The sequence below is a fragment of the Psammomys obesus genome, unplaced genomic scaffold (assembly GCF_907164565.1).
Source record: "Psammomys obesus unplaced genomic scaffold, mPsaObe1.curated_primary_1811, whole genome shotgun sequence".
Lineage (NCBI taxonomy): Eukaryota > Metazoa > Chordata > Mammalia > Rodentia > Muridae > Psammomys > Psammomys obesus.
In genome coordinates, this window is record NW_026585698.1 from 6,570,695 (window position 1) to 6,591,532 (window position 20,838).

At 44.0% G+C, this 20,838-nt stretch overlaps 1 protein-coding gene across 1 annotated transcript in view; it reads right to left on the minus strand.

Annotated features, from left to right (window-relative positions):
* Reep3 (receptor accessory protein 3) overlaps positions 1-20,838 on the minus strand; it is a 78,580-nt gene that overhangs the window by 14,942 nt on the left and 42,800 nt on the right. Inside the window, exons 3-5 of the mRNA XM_055598916.1 lie at positions 9,636-9,712; positions 6,195-6,315; positions 5,499-5,612 (exon numbers count right to left, since the gene is read on the minus strand). Of these exons, the coding sequence (XP_055454891.1) occupies positions 5,499-5,612; positions 6,195-6,315; positions 9,636-9,712 (312 nt within the window). The remainder of the gene's footprint in view (positions 1-5,498; positions 5,613-6,194; positions 6,316-9,635; positions 9,713-20,838) is intronic.

Here is a 20,838-nt window from a genome sequence, read left to right on the forward strand (position 1 = left end):
GAACCTCCCCTCTGGTCAGTTGATAATTAAATGATGAAGTCTAGGATGGGTTTAGGTGTATTAACATTAGGTGAATGGTGGATCCTAGTGTTGGGAAGATTAGAGTAATATGGATTTATTGAATACTTACAATATAGAGACAAAATTCTTATGTGTATGTTTTTAAATTTGTTTTTTTCTGGATACCTTTTTTGGTTTTTTGCTTCAATTTGTTTTTCTCATCACACCTTTAAAGCAGGGTCTCTCAACCTTAATGCTGTCGCCTTCTGAGCTGAAAAGTCTGTGCAGTGTTTTGCCCTGGAGGACAGTAATCTGCATCCATGGCCTGTGCTCAGAAGGTGCCAGAAGTGGCTCCTTGTTATTTGTGACGACCTAAAATGTCCTGTGTTGGTGTTGGTGGGGGCCATAAACCACGTACAGTTGAGAGCCAGCGTTCTGGACATGTAGCAGGTTTTAGATATTGGATGTCAACCCCTTTCTAGGTGAGAAGAATACGTAATACCCAGATCAATATAGATGCGTACAGTCTTATGGCTGATAAGTGGCAGAATCCAAACTTAAAAAGAAAAAGAAAACTCCAGAACAATTCAAGTTCTAGAAATCAGTATCTGTTATATCAATCTGCTCTGCGGACTGCAGGAAAATAGGCTAAACTTGCCCTTCCCTGCAGAAAAGGGAATGAGACTCTAGAGCCGAATAATCTCAAAATCCTTTCACAAATAGAAAGTCATTAAAACTGAGAGCAAGACGTCAGGAATATGAAACTAATAATGGTAGTTTAAAAAGTCAATTACATTTCAGCAATTTTACCTGCAGAGCTCTAATTTCTATAACTGTGTGTGTGCGTGTGTGTGTGTGTGTGTGTGTGTGTGTGTGTGTGTGTTAGGGAGCTATAATGAGAAGAGGCTGTCAGAGTAAATCCAGAGCTAGCTGAAGGGGCAACAGCTCTGCTCTTCAGCTGTCCTTCATCACACGGACGGCGGTCAGTTACATCAATGCCACCTGCATCTCCCATGTGGAACAGGGATGCTGAGCATCCTCAGCAGAATCCTTGAAGGTCCTTCATGTATTTGTGCTTTGCTCAGCCAAAATAAACTTGTACAGCGACCTTGTGAACAGATGCCTGGTAATGAGGCCACAGAACTGAGTAACATTTTCAGAAAATTGCTTTACGGTGTAATAAATGCTCTGATTAGATGCCTGCTTTACTCTTTGACATGCTCAGGTGATTCAACCTGGGGATCCCAGGCAGGAAATTACTGTTCTCTAAATATCATACAAAGAGTGCAAGAATTTTTAGCTTGAAAGATGTTTCTAACATACTACATGTTATTAGAAAATTATACAATGCACAAATTTTGCTATCATTTGTCTTTCAGCTTCTCCTTAATCTTGACCTATATTTCTTAGTTTGGTTCCAGTATGAAATGTCTGCTTCTGTAAGTTCTTTTGTAACAATATATATATTTTTTTAATGTTGCCAGAGATTAAACTGATTTCAAACACTTTAAAATAAGCACAGTGTAAGTTGAGGCAAACAGAGCTAACATTACGGAGTACTCAACACAGCTACTATTTTTATTGACACAACAGAACCAAACATGGAGTGTCCAGCACTCATGGAGTGATCGTGAGAACGTGACGTCACCTCACTCACTGATACTTTTTTGATTAATGACCACAGCACCACCACGCAGGAGAGTGAACTTCAGTGACAGGCTCCTTTGTAGCAGTGACTTTAATGATTTGTAGTTTCCTGCCTTGGGGGAGGGGGGTGGAGAGGTAACTTTGAGTTGTTAAACAGACAAGTGAAGTCCACGAATCACAAATGAAGAAGCAGATATAGGACTGCTTTTTTTGTGGCATTTTTATAGAAAAGTCCTTCCATGAGTTAATATTATTTGAAAAGAGAGGGTCTTAGCAGCCAAAAGATGGGTTAACATTTTCAGTTAGCAGTATGGCCTACTGGCCACAGCCAGAGAGTATGTACCCAGCCAGGCCACAGAGCCAAACTACCTTAGCCACTAGCGCATGGGCACCTGTCTTAGACTAGGCGTTAAGTAGAGAGACGTTAAATGTGCAATATATAGGATGGGAGGATGGCAAAATGAGGGAATGAGGATACAATTACACCAGGAGGGTTGCTGACTTCCATGAAACAGGAACAGGATTAGTAAATATACAGCAAGATACAGTAAACACCTCAGAAAGTGGTTTAATACATAATGTGTCTCAGGAGCTGGACAGATGGCTCAGTGATTAAGAACACTTGTTGTTCTTACAGAAGACATGGATTCAGTTCCATCACCCACATGGTCGTGCACAGCAATCTCTATCTCTAGTTCCAGAGGATCCAACCCCGGCTTCTGGCCTCTGTGGGCACCAGGCATATGCACGGCGCACACTTACAAGCAGGCAAGCACATCAGGAACTATTTCTAAGTGTCAGACCGAGAACCACTGGGATTTCTTTTCCTATTTATGAAAACAAAGTCCTCAGGTGTTTTCAAAGCATATTGAAAGGTTCACATTTAATCTGCTGGATCACATTGAAAGTTTTAAATAAGACAAATTCAGAAGTACCTTTGAGGTATAAGTAAACAGATTCACTCAGCCTGCAAAGTCAAATAATGCTTAGCTTAAATGTGAAGCAGCAAGCCACGCGTCACCACGTCCCTGAGATGAACTCACTCTAAACCCTGGCTTGTGCTGTAAGAGGGAGAGTTTAAGTTCTCTTCTGCCCCCACTCCCGTTTCTTAGCACAGTACAGTAAGAGCTGTTAAATCCTTTGTCTTACTTACTGCTGGGCTGGGCCAGGTTTCAGTACTGTACTTCACTTCTAATACAGTTTTTGTCGTTTTTTTGACCCCAGAGTTAATAACTGTGGTTTTGGTTTTCATTTGCGTAGTTGTCTTAATCTGTGCATAGTCACCAGTGCATTTCCACAGTGCTCAGGGCTGACGCACGGCTATATGCACCCAGGGAGCTACACGCTGGGTACACCCGTACAGCTATACGTACACGCTGTCTGCACCCAGGGAGCTCTTTGAGGGGTCACAGCATATCCATGGTGAGGGTAGGTGTCACCCATGCACAGCAGCAGGTTTATTCCATTCTACCCTCTACACTTCAACTCTGTACTTCTTTCAGAAGTATTGCTCTTGGCACCTCCATTCATAGACTCCACTTCCAGCTGTCTACACCTAGCCTTGATGCACAGTGTCCTTCTGGGAAATTCTGGCATCTCCCTTCTGTGCTGGAAAACCTACTTCCCAGGTCCCACCTGTTTTCATTTTTTTTCCTTTTCTTTTTTTCCTCTTTAGCTTTGATACAACCTATCTGCCCTGACAAAGGATGTGTAGTGGTACGTTTTATGACTTTGCTTGTGCAGAATTTAAAAAGAAATATTCTTCACACCTGACTGACACGTTTGATGATTACAGAACTTGGGCCCCAGTTACAGGATGGCATCATGGGTGGGTGCTGTCACATTACCTTCATGCTTCCACTGTCACTAATTAAAACCTTATTGCTATTCCGATGCTAGATCATTTGAACACGACGTGCCTTTAATGTTTGAAATCTTTAAGAATTCTGTCCTTGTTGGTGTTTGGCAGGGTGGGGGTGGGGTGAGGAGTGTGGGGGACGGGAGTAATACAATGGCCCTGATTGGAGATGGTCACTCTCCCCCTGTGGTGCTGGGTGATAGACCAGCCCTTTGATCTGGAGGCTCACTGCCCTCCTGATTTCTCTTTCTTTGATGATCACGTCAGTCCTCTCCTTTCACGGGGTCTCGCTGTGAAGGATGGTTTCCTGGGTGGTCTTTTTGGTGGATGTATAATCAGCAACACATTTTTATTAAGCAAGAAACAAAAAAGCAGACTCTACTAAGCTCAAGATGTTACTGTTTTAGCATTTATTCACTTACTTTGATGAGAGAAAAACCCTTTACAGGCCCACAAAGAGGGAAACTATGAAGTGGTAAGCACTGCAGCACAGCACTGTACAATAATCAATAACCATTATCAACATAGTTATCGACGTATGTTCTGCCAATGAATTTCCACTCAGCCCTCACTGCAGCACTGCTACGAACAGCGCCAGGGCTTCTCACACTCTGGTTGCGCTGACTTTGATAGGTGAGCAAAGGGCTCTGACACTGAACGTGACCCCAGGTAAGGAGACTCTCACCACTGCAATTCCGTAAAATCACTGTTTCACTCAGCTCTGTCTCTCCATAGCAGAGTTCAGCTAAACAGAGCCCAACCTGAGCCGTAGAGACGGGTCAGCAGTTAAGAGCACTTGCCGCTGCTCTTGTAGAGACCTCATTTCAGTTGCTAGCATGCACTTTAGGAGGCTCACAACTGCCGGTATGCTTCTGCTCTCCATGGGCACCTGCACTCATCTGCATATCCCCTAACCACAACACACTCGGACGGGGACACACACACACACACACACACACACACACACACACACACACACACAGGCTTCTGGTCTCCATGGGCACCTGCACTCTCTTGCATATCCACATAGACACACATGGACAGACACACATATAATTAAAATAAACAACAACAAGCAACAAAAGAGCTTGACTGGAAAGTAAATACTAATCACCCCATTTTATTTCATATTAGTAAGCCATTTGCACAGTATTAAGGTTCCCTGGTTCCCACTATGAACAAGTGCTGAGCCATCATGTATGCCAGAGACACGTCACCCTCATACCCTTGTTTTATACACAAGACAATCAAGGTACACACAAATTAGCCAACTGCTCATAGTGACCCCAAAGGTCCCAGTCAGCACTTTCTGATTGTGAAGTCTGTATTTTTCTTTTTCCCACATACCACACACTAAAATCAGTTATGCTCTGCTACTGAGAATAAGCCACACCATTTACTTCATGCAAAGAAGCCTGAAAGCCAAGGGGACAGTTTCCAGAGAAGGCATTCAATCAGTAACTCGGCTTGAAAGAACAGTGGCAACAACATTAGTGACTCGCTAAGTAAAATTCCAAGCTCTAAGAGCAAACTTTTAACATGCTTTATTTAGAATAATCAGTTACCTCAAATTGGTTGAAGTAGAGGTGTAGAAGTAAGCCAGAAATCCTAGCATGGCAGTGTCACCAAGAGAGAAAGAGAGCGCGCGCGAGAGAAAAACACCAAAGACACAGAGAAAAGAATGGTCATCTCTACTTCAAGTGACTTAGCAAAATGATTTCAAGGTTAAAAGGGGGATATTTATACTCCAAAATGACATTTCCAGGTATATTTTATTAGCTACCTCTAATTTCATTATCAATTAAGAGCTCTGGACTCCCCAGTAGCATAGAAAATGAAGTGTTAAAATATTAAAATTACCTACTTGTTTATTCCAGTGTTAGAATAAATACGTAACAAAATTCAGTCACAGTTTTATAATGATCTAAAATAAAACTAGCTTCCTCTCTGTATGTGCTGATGGGAAGACCTTGGCTAAAAAGGACAAACTTACCTTCACTGCTGCTGTGACAGCAGCTGCAGCTGCTAAATTCAAGCCCTGACGTCCGAAGTTCACCATTGTCTCATAGCCCTTTTCCTTCGCTTGGACAATATAATCATCAATTTCCTGGGGGAAAAAAAATTAATAGTAAAATAAGGTGTGGTAGCTCACCCCTGAAATCGCAGTAGGGAGGGGCATGGCGAGCAGAAGTTCAAGGTTAGCTTCAGTAACACAGTAATTTCAAGGCCAGCCTGGGCTACATGAAGCCCCGAGTAGGAAAAACAAACAAACAAACAAACAAACAAACAAACAAACAAACACCTCAATGTGGTTTCCCTCTGAATAATCGGATCTTTATAAGTTTAGGGCCAGCCTGGTCTACTTAGGGGATTCCAGACCAGCCAGGATTATGTAGTGAGATCCTGACTTAAAAACAGAAACTGGCAAAGAGTCCACACATGTTCGTTTATTCAGATTTGTTTGTTTGCTTTGAGACAGGGTCTTACTATCCAATCCCGGCTGGCCTGGAACTCTCTATGTATACCAGGCTGGTCTCCAACTCAGAGATCTGCCTGCCTCTGCCTCCCAAGGTGTGCACATTACGCCTGGCTAGTTTTATTCAGAATGTTAAGAAGCCTCTGTCCTAACACACGCTGACACACATTCCTGAAAGACAGCGTGTGGACCGGAGTAATTGATACACCTTACCCTTTCCTTTGAAGAAAGCAGAGGGTGAAGGAACTTTCTATAAATTAGACTCGCCCCTCTGGTGTAGGGCGACAGCAGCCAAATGACAAAGGCGATCTTCAGCTCATAGTACAGGGGAAACCTAACAAGACGAAGCAAAGCAAAGAAACAATCAGAAAGAGAATTCTGTACAAGGCAAAACAACAAATAACGTGGAAACCATAAAATCACTGCGCCTGTTTCCACACGTCATAGCTGCTGAGAAGAGAAACAATCACGTGACATTTATTGATGAGTTCATCACACTCAGTCATAGATGAGTTGACTGAAGGCTGCAAGGGTCCTGTGCAGAAACCTTGCACCTGACCAAGGACAGCACCTGAACTGGCTGCAGTGGCTCAGAAAGGACAGACGTAGCGTCTAGACGTGGCAGCTGGGGACTGCCCCGGAAGTATGTGACATACCTACTGACACCAGGGACAACCTCATCTGTCCCATGTGCGCATTCATTCCCTGTCTTTCTCAGAAGTCCCCTGACAATCTTCTCTCCAAATTCCAATTGCAGATGAAAGGTAAGAGGACTTACCACTGAGGGGGGCTGGAAGCTAGTTCAGTGCCCACGGCCATGTGGTGCCTTTTCTGTGTGTGGAGTGACTTTCCCAACCCTGGACCATGTGATGTGAATGGCCAACACAAATAAATGTGACAGATGACACGAGTCTTAACTGCTCTCTGACACTCATTCAGTTCCCCCAACCTCTTGCTTTCCGATTGTGCCATGGAAATACTTTCTTCTTCAGCCTTGGTTCTGAATGAAGACACAAATGGAGCTGAGCCCAGCAGAGCGGCAGCCAAACACCTGCCTGGAGGCCACTTAAGCAAAACATCGATGTCTGCTGTTCTAACCCACTGTGTTTTTGCAGGGCTGCCTGCTGCCACACTAAAAGCTAAGTCATATAGTGTAAGAGAACTGCTGGGCACCAGGATGGAATGAGCCCCAAGCCTGAGTTCTTGTGGTAGGGCAGATAGGCAGGGCCAGTGAGGAGTGGCTACTGTGCAGTCAGCAAATATTCTGTGCTGCAGTGCATAGACTTTCAGTACTGAAAACCAAAAACCAAAAAGAAAACAACAACAAAAACACCACAAAAACCAAAACCAAAACCCAAACCAAAAAAACCCCAAACTTCAATTGAGTGCGCATGCAAGTGCGCATGTTGTATGGGTGGGCGTGAACACCATGGCACATGTGTGGAGGTCAAAGGACAACTTTCAGGAGCCAGCTGCAAGCACCATTTTAGAATAAACCATCTGGCCAGCCCTACTTTTAACAGTCAACACTCTGTATTTTTCTGTAATGCATGTAAGCTCTATTTGAAATCAGAAAGAAGGAAGTCTTAAGAAAAAAGAAGTGTGGCCTGAGATGTAGCTCAGCTGGCAAAGGGGCTTGCCTACTAATGCATGAAAAACTGACCCCTAGCATTGCACTAAAAAAATAACACACATGGCAGTGCATGCCCGTAACTAGCACTTAGAAGAGAGAGGCAGGAGGATCAGGAGTTCAAGGTCAGCCTTGGCTACTTGAGATCATGTCTCAAAACAGATGAATGAATAAGAAAGAGAAGAAAGAAGGACTATGAAATCAAAGACCCTCGAATGGTTGACAATCTGTCTGTCAGTTAAAAAAATAAAAGAAATTTCTCAAAAGTCTACTCCAAAATCAACAGGGAAAGGAATAAAGATAAAGGGAAGGAAACATTTATATGTGTATGCTGTGTGTGCGTTAGCCTGCCTGTGGAGACCAGAAAAGGCCATCAGGTGCCCCAGAACTGAAGTTACAGGCAATGGGCTATTTCTCCAGCCTCAAAGAAAACATTTCAAATGAGAAAAGAAAAATGGAAGAGGGTAGGGTCTGGCTATCGGTATATGTTGAGCATATAGGAAGTCCTTGGTGAGGTGGGGGGTGGAGGTGAGGGGAAGAATCAGGAGAGAGAGAGAGAAACAGAAAATCAGAAAGTTAGAGACAGAGACACAGAGAGAGAGAAAGAGAGGAAGCAGGAGGAGGGGGAAGAGGAAGAAGGTATGGTAGAAGAAGAGAGAAGGGAAGGGAAGAAGAGGGTAGGATGGGAGAAGAGAGGGAGACAGAGATGGGGAGAAAGAGAGAGAGGGAGGGAGAAGGAGAGAGAAGGGAAAGAGAGACAGAGAGAGAAAAATTTGTAGTAGTTCATACAGATTAAGAATGTTTAAGTCAGGCCAGGCAAGGTGACACATGCCTGTAATCCCAGCACTCAGGAGGCAGAGGCAGGCAGATCTTTGTGAGTTCAAGGCCAGCCTGGTCTAAAAAGCAAGTCCAGGACAGCCATGGATACACAGAGAAACCTTGTCTCAACTTGTCTCCCCCCCTAAAAAAATGTTTAAGTCTGGCCAGGTATGGTGAGCCATTCATTTAATCCCAGCACTTAGGAGTCAGAGGCAGGCTACCCTGGCTCACAGCCAATTCCAGGCCAGTGAGCGCTACATAGTGAGATCTGTTTCAGGAAAAAAGAAAAGAAAGAAAAAAGGACTACTGAAGTCTGATGATATATACTTTTCCTACAATCCATGTGATAAAATGCTATAACAGTCTATGAGAATATGAGACAGGAAATGGTGTAAAGCAGGCACAGGAAGGAAGAGAAAGGAATCATTGAGTTCAAGTCGTTACTTATAGGTACCAAGGTTTGATCTTTCTCTGTCTTTTTCTGTCTCTCTCTGTCTCTCTCGCTCTGCATTTGGCAGCCCAGGTAAAGAAAGGATAACTTGGTTGATTTTAGCTCCTGTCTCTGACGCATGGGAAGCGGCAACACTGACAAGATCTCAGATTTTCATTCTTAAAAAGGAGACCTCTCTAACGACATGGCTGGATGCCATTAGGCACTCCAAGATGCCACACGAGGAGATCCGAGTCCTTCAGTATGGGTCCTCTATAAACTGTGAACGCAATGAGGGAACGAACGTGTTGTCATTATGCCTCGTGTTGCCTGGATGGAGATCCAGGGAGCTGCCGTCGAGTGGGTGGGTGTCCGCGTGGCTGCTGACGTGCTGTCTCACCGTTCGTGCCTCAGAGCTTCAGGGCTGGGAGGGGAGGGAGGGCTACGACAGATGCTACGGATTGGAGAAGAGTCATTTCGGAAGCCATGGAGAAAAACAGTCTGAAGTCATGAGTGTGGAAAGCAGATGATGACAGCCAGGTTCTCTATTTTAAGATGCTAGTGGGAGAGGGAGGTGGGCAGGAATTAGCTCAGTGAGCTGCCTTCATGAGGGCGGTCTCCACAGAAAGCACTGTTGTCACGGGGAAGACAGAGGAAGAAGAGGATGCTGGGTAATTAGGCTGCTTGATCTATTTCTCACAGTGAAAAAGCAAGCACGGGATAAGAACTCGGGGTACTGGAAAGCACCTGAGTCCCTCAGAACTGTGGAACTTACCATGCCAGCGTCTGATCGGCCACCGTTTCAATGACAGTGTAGAGGGCAAAGACGATCCAATACATCATCCAGCGGACCTGGAGTCATAAAAGCACTCATGAGCCAACTGGCTGAGGCGATTGCTGGACCTGGTTCCTCACACCCGAAACCCAGCATCTGTGGATGCCCAGGCAGGAGGACTCCCTATAAGTTTGTGCTCCACAGTGAATTGCATAGCAGCCTGGATTACAGCGTGGGACTATATTTTTAAAAAAAGAAATTATTTGCTCTGAATAATTTTATGTAAATGTACATGTGTCTCCGGATATGTAATACAATGAGGTCCAATGCAGAGGATGGTGGTTCAGTTTGCAACAGGCTTTATGTGTAAATTTGGGCCATGACTACACCAAGAATCTTGGGATACAGAGTCAACAACAAATCTGGAGTCCTGATACAATGTAACTGAGCAGCCAGAATCAAAGAACCATGTAATGTACACATAAATAACACAGCACAAGACAGGTGACAGGTAGTGCTCATGAGTCCTTAGAGCTCTGCCTTTATCTGGGCGTGATGACATACGTCTTTAATCCTAGTACCAGGGAGGTAGAGACGGCATCTCTGTGAGCTTGAGGACAACCTGGCTCACAGAGCGAGCTCCATGCCAGCTAGAGCTGCATAGAGACCTTGCCTCCAGTAAATACGTAAAATTTTGCCTTCTTTTTTTCATGCACAAAATTTGTTCACACGCCAAAGAACTAGCATAGGACTGTTACTTTCGTTAATGACAAATCCATAAAACCTGTCACTCAGTCGAGTACCTAAGGACAGTTGCTTCTTCCACTCCAATCCCACAGAAGCAGTTCGGGAAATTTTGATTTCCTGTCTGCTGAAGGAGGGCATCCTACCTAGTCCCTCACCCTCTGCTGTCTCTTGGCACTACGGCCTTTCATAGGCAGATGCCAGATGAATTATTCTTAAACTCACCAACTTCTGCCAAACTTACGGCTTTTCTTCAGTGCCAGCACATACATTTTCTTTTAAGTAGGTTCAGTTTTTTTTATTGTTGTTTGCTTGTTGTTTTCCTCCTCAACAACATAAGAAAATACACAACCCCACACCCACTGGGCTTGAGACTGCTAAGTATATAATATAGAAACAATGCTTTTAACCCCCAGAGCAACACGATGAGTTGGGAAAAGCAATTGCTTTTGCCATAGTTAAGGCGGGCTGATTCTGGATGGGCTAGCCACATACAGAGGGAACACGGGAGGAGCCCAGGCAAACCCACTGCTCCCCTCATTCCCAACCACACCAGTGCCCTGATAAGCAGCTAGAATACTGTGCCATGTTAAAAAAAAAAATTCTTTAAAGTTAGCACTTACAGTAATGGGTCGCATGGTGGCATTTTCATGAATCCTGGAGTGTGGGGCCCTGTTCTAATATGTCCTTATTAACTACTCAGTTTTGAGATAGACGTTCGCTTGGCTTATGTCACAGAAAACACCAAACTGTAACTCAAGGCTGGGGATGTAGTTAGTGGTGGAGGGCTTGCCTAGGATGTGGGTGCCCTGACATTTCTCAGCAGTACCAACGGCACAACAGCACCCTGGACACTGAGGTACACGTGATTGTGAGCCCGCCATAAGGGTATCACGAACTGAACCGGATCCTCTCCGAGAGCAGTGAGTGCTCTTATCTACTGGGCCAAATCTCCAGCATTAAGGTCATTTTTTTTTTAAAGTGGAAGAAAAGGTTTTCCTTTGAAGTTAAACTAAACCATCACCAAACTATGTCATCAACAGTACATTGCAGAAATTTCCTCCTGTGGCCTGAACAGTATTTTATTTTATTTTATTTTTCTTAGACAGGCCTTACTTTGTAGCCCATAGTGGCTTCAAACATGCGACAATCCTCCTGTCTCAGCTTTCTGAGAGCACAGGCATGAGACATCATGCCTCGTACTAACTATAATTTTATATAAACAAAACTCTATAGTATGAATTTGTCTTTTGTGAACAAATTCCTTGACAATCTGTTCTCTTGAATGCAAGTGGGTTTTTTCCTTACCAGAAATATGGACCTTAAATGTGCGTCAACTTATGCAATTACTAAATGTCACTCAGCGAGTGAGTGCTGTTCACTGGAGCAACCACAGAGAAAGTTAGCCTTGGAAACGTGCTGCCGTATTGTCACAGTAACAGATCTGGTTGGGATTTTACATGGAATGATCACTTGGCAAAGCTTTATGAAAACTGCGTCTCAAGGCCACCCAGCCTCTGTTTAAGTTTTTTCTCAGAGGAAATACCAGAAGTCAAGGTTAAAAAACAAAATAAAAAACAGAACAGGTAGCTCATAAAACTGTAACGAAGGACATGTGAAGGCAAAGACCTAAATTATATCAGATGCAAATACTAATAGCAGGGTTAGTGTTAAGAGCAGTCATCCCTGGGAAAAGCACCACCCTGACTGTCCTTTGCAGGTATATAGACCTCTCTGCCTCTGCAGGGACTGTTTCTCATCCCTTGAGATTCAGAGCCTGCTGTCACTCAAGCCTCACCTATAAAGCAACTCACTGTAACCAGTGCACGTCCTCTTGTATACATTAAACCATCTCTAGATTACTTATATCTCATACGATGCCAAGTCCTTCCCTCCTCCTTCCTCTTCACAGCAGAGTCTTGAACTGCCAGTACTTGCTGTAGCCTAGCAAGTCTGTGTTACTCCGCCCTGCTCTATAATCACTCAGTGTGATACTATAGCTGTGATTCCTAAGAGATAAATTGCCCAACAAGGCAATATGCACACCCATAAGCACCAAGTTGAACGCACACACTTTCGAACTCTCTTTCATATAAAACATAATATAGTTAATTCCTAAGGACTGAGGTGCCATCATTAGCAGTGACATGAACTGATACAACTGTATCCAATTTTACTACCTACTTGTCAAGGGAAAAAGACAGGTTCAAAAAATAAAGGAGTTTGTTATCAAGCCTGATGACCGGAATTCAATCTCCAGTACCTCCACAATAGGAGAGAAAGAAGTGACTTCATCCTGTAAATTGACCTCTGACCTCCACATTTGTTCTGTTACACAAACAGGAACAAGTACACACATATCCACATAAACAAATACATGCAATTAAAAAAAAAAAAGGCAAGAAACACAGCCAGCAATTTTGGCCCACAGGTTTTTAATATTTTAATGAGATTATAACAAAACTGAAATTATGAGAGATTCAGTATCAGATGAGGTAGAAAAGAATAATCTAAGGAATGTAGGTAAAAAGAAGAAAGCCTCCAAGGAAGAAGCAAGCGTGCATTCTCTGCTAGGACAAAGGGAAACGGAAGGAAAAAATATGCTGTGTAGAGAAGAGGTCTAGATGTAGGGAAGTAGGGAAGAGGACTGAAGGAGGTAGACCCTGTCTCTGGTCTGCAGCAGAAGACGGGCCATTTGTTAAGAGTGGCTTGAGGAAGAACTAGAAAGATCTAGTCAAGTTTTTTGTTTGTGTGTTATTTTGAGACAGGGCTTCTTTCTATAGCGCAGCCTGTCCTGGAACTAGCTCTGTAGACCAGGTTGGCCTTGAACTCGTGGAGATCTGCCTGTGTCGGTCTCTGAGTTCTTGGATTAAAGATGGGCACCACCACTTGCTCTCAAAAAGTTCCTTTTATGGTCAAGAAAAGGTGCTGCTTAGGGAAGGCTGGTCAGACTGACCAATGATGCCTTCACCTACTTGGCGTAGTGCAGTAAGACATCCAGGGCAGTGGAGGAGAGGCATATGAAGGTGACTGAGCGCCTGGCTCCTCAGCTCCCTTGAGGGTGTGTGGGGCTAAGTGTCCACCTCTCACCCGGGGAGCGTGAGCTGCGGCAGTGTGTGTGCGCATCTCCAGGCCTTCTCCTCCTCCTGCTAGCTAGCAGTGAGCAGAGTAGCCTCGGAAGCGGTGCTGAAGGTGGGCAGAGCTCAAGTTCTTAAACAGCTGTGGGAGGAGGATTCCTCCCTGAAATGAAGGCTTCGCCTCCTGATGGGCGGGCACAGGACAGAGCAGATCCCACATCCCTTCTGTCACCACACTCTTCGCCGCATGTCACAAAGCAAAGCTCCTTAGCCCGTAGGTGAGGCCCCACGCTAACCTGCAGGGACGGAGAGGCTGGGGGATCAAAGCAAGGGTTCTAGAGTTGGGATGCATCCCCAGAGCACTCTTATAGGCTCCCTGGGGCACATCTAACACCTGGTTAGTGGCGGCTGGCACAATGCCTCCAGTCATGGAGACTGTTTTCAGGGGCTCGAGCTGAGATGTCCTCAGGGAGTCTACCAAGTATCTGGGAAGCAACTGGAGGGTAGGGAAAGTGACATTCTCACACAGCAGACAGAGCCAGAGCCAGAGGAAAACAACTCTAAACTCTGATTGGGATCCCTTGGGAGGTGTGGTTTCTCACTGGGTTTGCTAACTCTCAGTGCATGGGATTTTACCAGTATTGCTCACCATCCCCCATCATCTTCACTAGGGAAAAAAAATCAGATAATTGTTAGAGCCATGCATAGAGCTTGAAGTAAACCTACTTATTCTGAGAGAAGGCCGGAAAGGTACCCAAAGGTTGAGGGGCAAATTGACAGCCACAGGAGGATGAGGATGCAGCTCTCTGCTCAGCTCTGCCTTCTCTGCTTTCTTCCCAGGAGAGCACCTACATGCTTGTGACAAAATCAGATGCTTCTAGTTTTTATCAAGAGGCTGTAGAGACGGCTCTGTTGGGAAAGTGCTTGCTATGCATGCATGGATGAGGACTTGAGTTTGGATCATACAGGCCCACGTAAAAAAAAGCCAGGACGGGCGCTGGAGAGATGGGTCAGCAGTTAAGGAGTACTGGTGGCTCTTTCAGAGGACCCTGGTTCAGTACCCAACACCCCATTGGTGGCTCATAGCCGTCTATAACTCCAGTCTTCCTAGGAGACCCAACATTATCTTCTGGCCTCCTGGCATTGCACAAATGGGATGCACAAACATACAGGCAGGCAAAATACCAATACACATAAAACCAAACAAACAGAAAGGCAAGCGTGGGGATGTGAGTCTGCAACCGCAGAGCCAGGGAAGCGTTAATAATCAGTTTCCCCGGCCTGGCCAGCCAGCCTGGCTGAGTTGGTGAGCTGTGGCTTCAGAGAAAGACCCTGTCTCAAATATTTTTTTAAAAGGTAAAAAGTAAATGAGGAAGGCAGCATCCTGAGCTACACCCTCAGCCCAAACAGAACCTCAAAATCATTCAGATATCAAAAGAAATTCATTTGCCAAGAAAATAAGCCCCCTAATTAGGCAAGTTCTTTGAAGGATTAGAAAGTCATCTGTGATATGAAACCACAGTACCTAAAGTGACATTCCAGTTACACAGTGCATGGGCAGATGTTCCTTGCCAGCACTTGCTTTATTATTGCTCCAAATCCATAAGGTTTTGATAAGCCTTAGCATTTCAAAAATCCAGACAGTCATGTGATGGAGTTCTTAGCTCCACTTTCCCAGAGGACTTACAGGGCATTTAAAGCCTGAGCAGTACTGAAAGACGAACATACCCAGAGGCAAAATGTGCTATCGGAAGACCATGCTCCATTTAATGGGAACTCGTTTACACTACCCTGAGCCAAAAGAAAAGTGGCTTCATTTCGTAGATCTTTGAACATTTTTCAACAAAAGAAGTTTTATGTTCTATATCCCTAGGAAGAAATTTGATGACGACCCCAGGGTAAACACACACAGTACTGGATGCACTGTAACTGCTGAAACTCCCTTCAGAGTCCCATTGTAGAAACTGACAGCAGGTATGCCTGGACACACGCACACAACAAGCACGGGGATGGGGTGGGGTGGAAGGTGGGGATTGGGGGGGATGGACCAGAATCACCTTTTGGTTTACCAGCACATGCTACAAGTTTTAAGATCCATGGATAATGGTAATGTCATGTTAGCTAAGAAATGTTTTTTTCTTAAATTGCTTCTTTATATAACTTGCTCTTGTTATTCCATTACTGGAGTGGTATTATAATAGCAATGATGATAATATGTTAAATGATACAACTGTAGTAACTTACAGTGTGTGATTAGAAAAGTCGAGTTGATAAGTTAATTTGACAAATATTACTTAGGTTCTATTATGCACAAAGTCTTCGATATGAAAGAGTCACAAACTATTATGGCAAGGTTTTCTTGCTCTCAAGGAGCTTTCATGGTAAGGTATGAATATAAGAGGATATATAATTACAATAGGCAGTTTAATCCAGATATAACTACTAAAATCTTTATATACTATGTATTATTCTCTGTGTTGACTGAGTGAAACTTAGTTCTTAAGGAAAAGGCTTTCCTAGTTACTGACCCTTCCTAAGGCCCCTCGAAGGTCATATGTAAATCTGCGCATTGTGTTTGGCTTATGTAACACCTGTCTCAGCCATTTCACTAAGAGAAGAGAGAGGGATGAAACCTGTCCTGCTCATTATGTTCCCAGTACCCTTTTTGCCTGGTAAAGCAGGCACAGAACAATCCTACTGAGCAATTCCTATTTTCTCAGGCCAGGTCTGCAGGCCAGGCTGGCATGGAACTCAACAATGTAGCCAAGGAGTAATGACAGCCCCCTGAGCACTGGGATTACAGGAGCCACCAGGCCTGGCTTCTTTCTTAAAGGTCTGGGGTCAAGTAAAAAGGGAAAAGTCCAGTGGGCAAAGTTTTTGCCTTGGAGTGTAAGTCAGTGCAATGACCTGAGCCTTGGATTCCACATACAGGTGGAAGGAGAGGACAGGCTTTACAAAGTTGCCCTTTGACTGCCATATGTACACACAATAAGAATAAGTGAAATTAAAAAGAAAGTAAGGTTTTAATTGATAAGACTCAAACAAGTAACTACGGGCTGCAAGTGGCAGTTGATAGCATACAAAAAGTAATTATTTTGTCAGTTATTTCTGCATCATCAAGACATTCCCCAATCTTCCCAATCATAAAGCCACTAATGCTGGTCTTAAACCAATCAATTAATCAATCAACCAACCAAACAATCACACACATACACACACACACAAACTCTCACTCACTCACTTGTGCCTAATGATTTCAATTATAACCACTAAGTAAGTAAGCCTGGAGCATAAATGCTAAAATATGCTCCAGTGGGAAAAAAAAAGAAGAAGAAGAAAAAAAAAAAAAACAAACCAAAAAAACAATGCAGAATCCAAAAGGAAATAAACACTGCTGAATTTCAGACCACCCAAAGAGAACTGTATTTTCTGGACATTATTAGTTACTCAGTTGAATCAATTTTCCCAGAGCACCACATTTCAGAGGGGATGGAGAAATTCTCGGATGAGGATTCCTCGGAAACAGCATAGATCTGAAAAAGATTCCTCCTGTTTCATGAACAATTATGCAATAATTTGGTGATTTCACAACAATTTTCTCCCCCTTTAAAACAAAGAGGAACAAAATGTGAGAAATCAAACAGAAAAACTCCCTCTTTTATTCAACCCAGATGGCTCTGCTATGGGTTTTTTTTTTTTTTTTTTTTTTTTTTTCTCTCAGAGATGTGCCAAGTTAGAGGCATGGTAGAAAATCAGCTATATTTGATGTGGGCAGACTGCATCTGGACACAAAGAGTCTGTCTTCTGCTTGACAGGGCTCCTTCGATAGAGCTTAGGTGTCACCCGTAAGGGCATTTACCTGCTGAGCCACCTTGCCAGCCCTGAATGGCTTTTTTGAATACAGACAGAATGTGGGGTTAAATAGGTTAGGTTTGGGCTGCCTCTGTTTGCAGGTGGGTCCCTGCCTGCCCTGTCTCATGTAAATGCCTTAACTGCTGTTGCTCATCACCACTCCTGGTTGGGAGTTGCACTGAACTCACACTAGCATGAGCAGCATACAGTTTCCCAGGCCTCTGAAGGGTGGGGCTGCATGTCAGATTGATGCGTCTGGTGCCCAAGTGAATGAAAACAGACAGACGTTTCTGTTGTCTGATTGTATTCATCTCTCCAGGACCAATGAATTACAGGAGCCCTGTGTGCTTCATCTCCTCTGAGTCTGAGAAACTCAAGAGAAGGAAAAGTGCAGAAATGTTTCAAAACTAGATGACAATTAATTTAAGAAGTGTTGAAAACGATGCAAAATTCAGGACCGGCTTTGGGAAACTGCTCTCAGGAGCACATGGGAAGGAAAGGATGGCTTCTCAGCCCCAAGATAACTCTTTCCATCCACACTGGCTGGGAATTTACACTTTACTCCTCTCCCCCTTTGTTTAAAGTCCTCTTGATTTATTTGGGAAAATACGTACTTATAAGACACACCATTCTGTTTAATATCATTCAGAATTTCTCTGGGTTTTAAAAGGGGAGCAGCGAGTCCCACAGAGAGGAGTAGAGTGGGCTGTCTGGCCATCCTGCCAATGACCCTGACTCCCCTGGAGGCTGTATTCCTCTCTTCCTTGGCATTCCAACATCTTGGACCACTACTCTTCTAATCTGAGTCATCCCAAGCAGTCGTACAAGCATCTCCATCCCAGAGAGAGAACCAAAGTCCGCACTGGGGTGGGCACACATAGCTCCCTGGAGTCAGTGCCAAGCAAAGCTCTCAGATAGTGGTTTTCAATGTTCCTAATGCTGTGACTCTTTTAATTCAGTTCCTCATGCGGTGTTGACCCCCAACCAGAAAATTATTTTTCTTGCTACTTCATAACTGTAATATTGCTACTATTATGAATCATAATGTAAATATTTTTGGAGAAAACAGTATGTCAAAGAGGGTCATGACCCACAGGTTGAAAACCACCGCTCTAGAGGAAATCGGAGAACAAAGGGTGCCTACTGACAGGGAAGCTTCACCCACAGCCACTAGGCCAGCCTCAAAACATGGAGACCAGAAGGAAGTCTGACTCAGATTGTACTGTGTGGTTAACTGTGTTAGAGTATGTTTATATTCCAAGCTGCTAATCAATTTACATGTTTCTAAAGCAAATAATCTGCTAGCGCTCCTTTGTACAGGTGAATCTATTAGAACTTTAAGAAGAATGAATTGGTGCATGGTGGAAAGCTGCCTACGGCCTACAGCAACATCAAGACAGGGTTTCTCTGTGTAGCCCTGGCTGGCCTGGAACTTGCTTTGTAGACCAGGCTGCCCTCAAACTCAGAGATCAGTCTGTCTCAGCCTTCTGAGTGTTGGGATTAAAGTTGTGTGCTATCACACCAGGCCAGCAACATCTTTTTTTAAAAAGTAATTTTCATTGAGATACTGGAATTTACTATGGCATTTTCCTGGATATATATATATAGACCGGGCTTTGTTCACATTTACTTCCATTACCCTTTCTTGCCTTCTCTCCCAATTTCCTTCCTCCCTTAAAACTCTATTTTTCATCTCCCTTTCCCTGTCCACCCACCCCACATACACAATCTCCTGAGGATTCAAAACAAGTCACCCAGACTTCCAGACCCCCTCAGCACAGTGTGCAGAGAGAATAGCCAGACATTTAAAAGCAAAATCCACATATGCTTTGGATGTGGGGTCAGAGTTCAGCCCACGCACAGAGCCCTGGCTGGAGACGAAGAATTTCAAGTCTATGCCAGACCTACTACACCAGCATCTGCATTTAAATAAGATCACAGGGGGGTATATGTGGTCATTAAAGCCCAGAGCTACCCTGGCAGGCTCCAAGCAGTTCTCACAGTACCAACTAGAACAGAGGGCAACATTCCCTGACTCTGAATTTTTTTCATTTAAGAGCCAGGCATGGTGACTCACACTAAAACCCCTAAAGACCCTAAAGCCTGAGGCAGGAGTGTATCTTTGAGTTTGAGGCTAGCCTGGGCAACATAGTAATTTCCAAGAGAGCTTGTTCTACAAAGTCAGATCCTGTCTCAAAAAGAAATTCAAACAACTACCACTATCATAAGGTTCAAAAAAAAAGTAGAAAGTGCCTTTAGCCATCAATCTGGTTCTTGAGGGTGTGTGTGTGTTGGGGGGGGGTTGTTCATGGTAGCAATAGGAGCATTGCACAATGGAGGGAAGGGCAGCCAGTCAAGTTTCTCTTCCCCAAAGTTCAGGAAGAGTATTCTGTTGTTTCCCAACTAAAAGTCCAAAGCCGCTTGGATGTGGATACATGATGAAGGTTCCTTCCCAAGGAGGAGGTCTGGGGCTGTGTACAGAACTCAGCTGGTACAGTGTTTGCCCAGCATGAGGCTCTGGGTTCAGTAGCTAGGACTGCAGAAAGCAGGTGCGTGGGCTCACACCTGTGAGTTGAGCATTTAGGAGGTACAGGCAAAGTTCAAGATCATTCTTGGTGGAGTTTCAGACTAGTCTGGGCTGTACGAGTCCTCCTTGCCCCCAGATGAATAAAATCTGCTTAAGTCAGACCTTCACTAGAAAGAAACCTGCCAGAACCTTTGGAAAAGACAGGTTTCTCAACTCTGTCTTTACCTGTGGCCTGTGAGTAGCTCTTCCTGCTTGACTTGCAGAGTCAGGATATATGTTTTTGTTTATCTGCGTTTTTAAAGTGATTTCTTTTGTTTTACTTAACCATTCTGATTATCAAAAGAACATGACTTAAGCTAAAACTTATTTCAGCACGTAGGAGATTTCTGAACAGCTGTTCCAAAGGACTTCCTCTCCCGACATTCTCATGATGCTTGTGTGTCCTTCAAGCTCTACCAGGTTGTAGGGAAGGACTTGACTGGTTTTAGTGGAAATCTTCAGAAACAGCTGTGGCTTCTGTGTTTTTTAAAAAACCTTTGGCAATGGCAGGTCCACATGGTTGACGATCTGATTACTGCAGCCATAGTAAAGACTTGGTGTGTCTAAAACCATAAAGGAAAGCCAGTTGTCTTAGCATTCAAAAGACAGGTTCCAGCATTTTGCAGAAAAAAAATTCACCGTGTAAAATATGTGACCTTCAGCTGAAAAGCAACAAAGTCAGGTACACCTGATATAATTAGGAACTACCTCATTAAAATATTATTTTCCTTTCATGGGTATGAGTATCTTTCCAGTGTGTGTCCTCCACACATGCAGTGCCCACAGAGGCCGGAATAGGTGGTCTGATGCCCTGAAACTGGAGTTAGAGGGGGCTGTGAGCTGCCACAAGGGTGCTGGGGACCAAACCTGGGTCTTCTGTAAGAGCAGCAAGTGCTCGTAACGTCTGAGCTATCTCTCTGGCACCCAAATTTCTCAGTTTTTAAAAAGAAAACTTTTCTGTAAT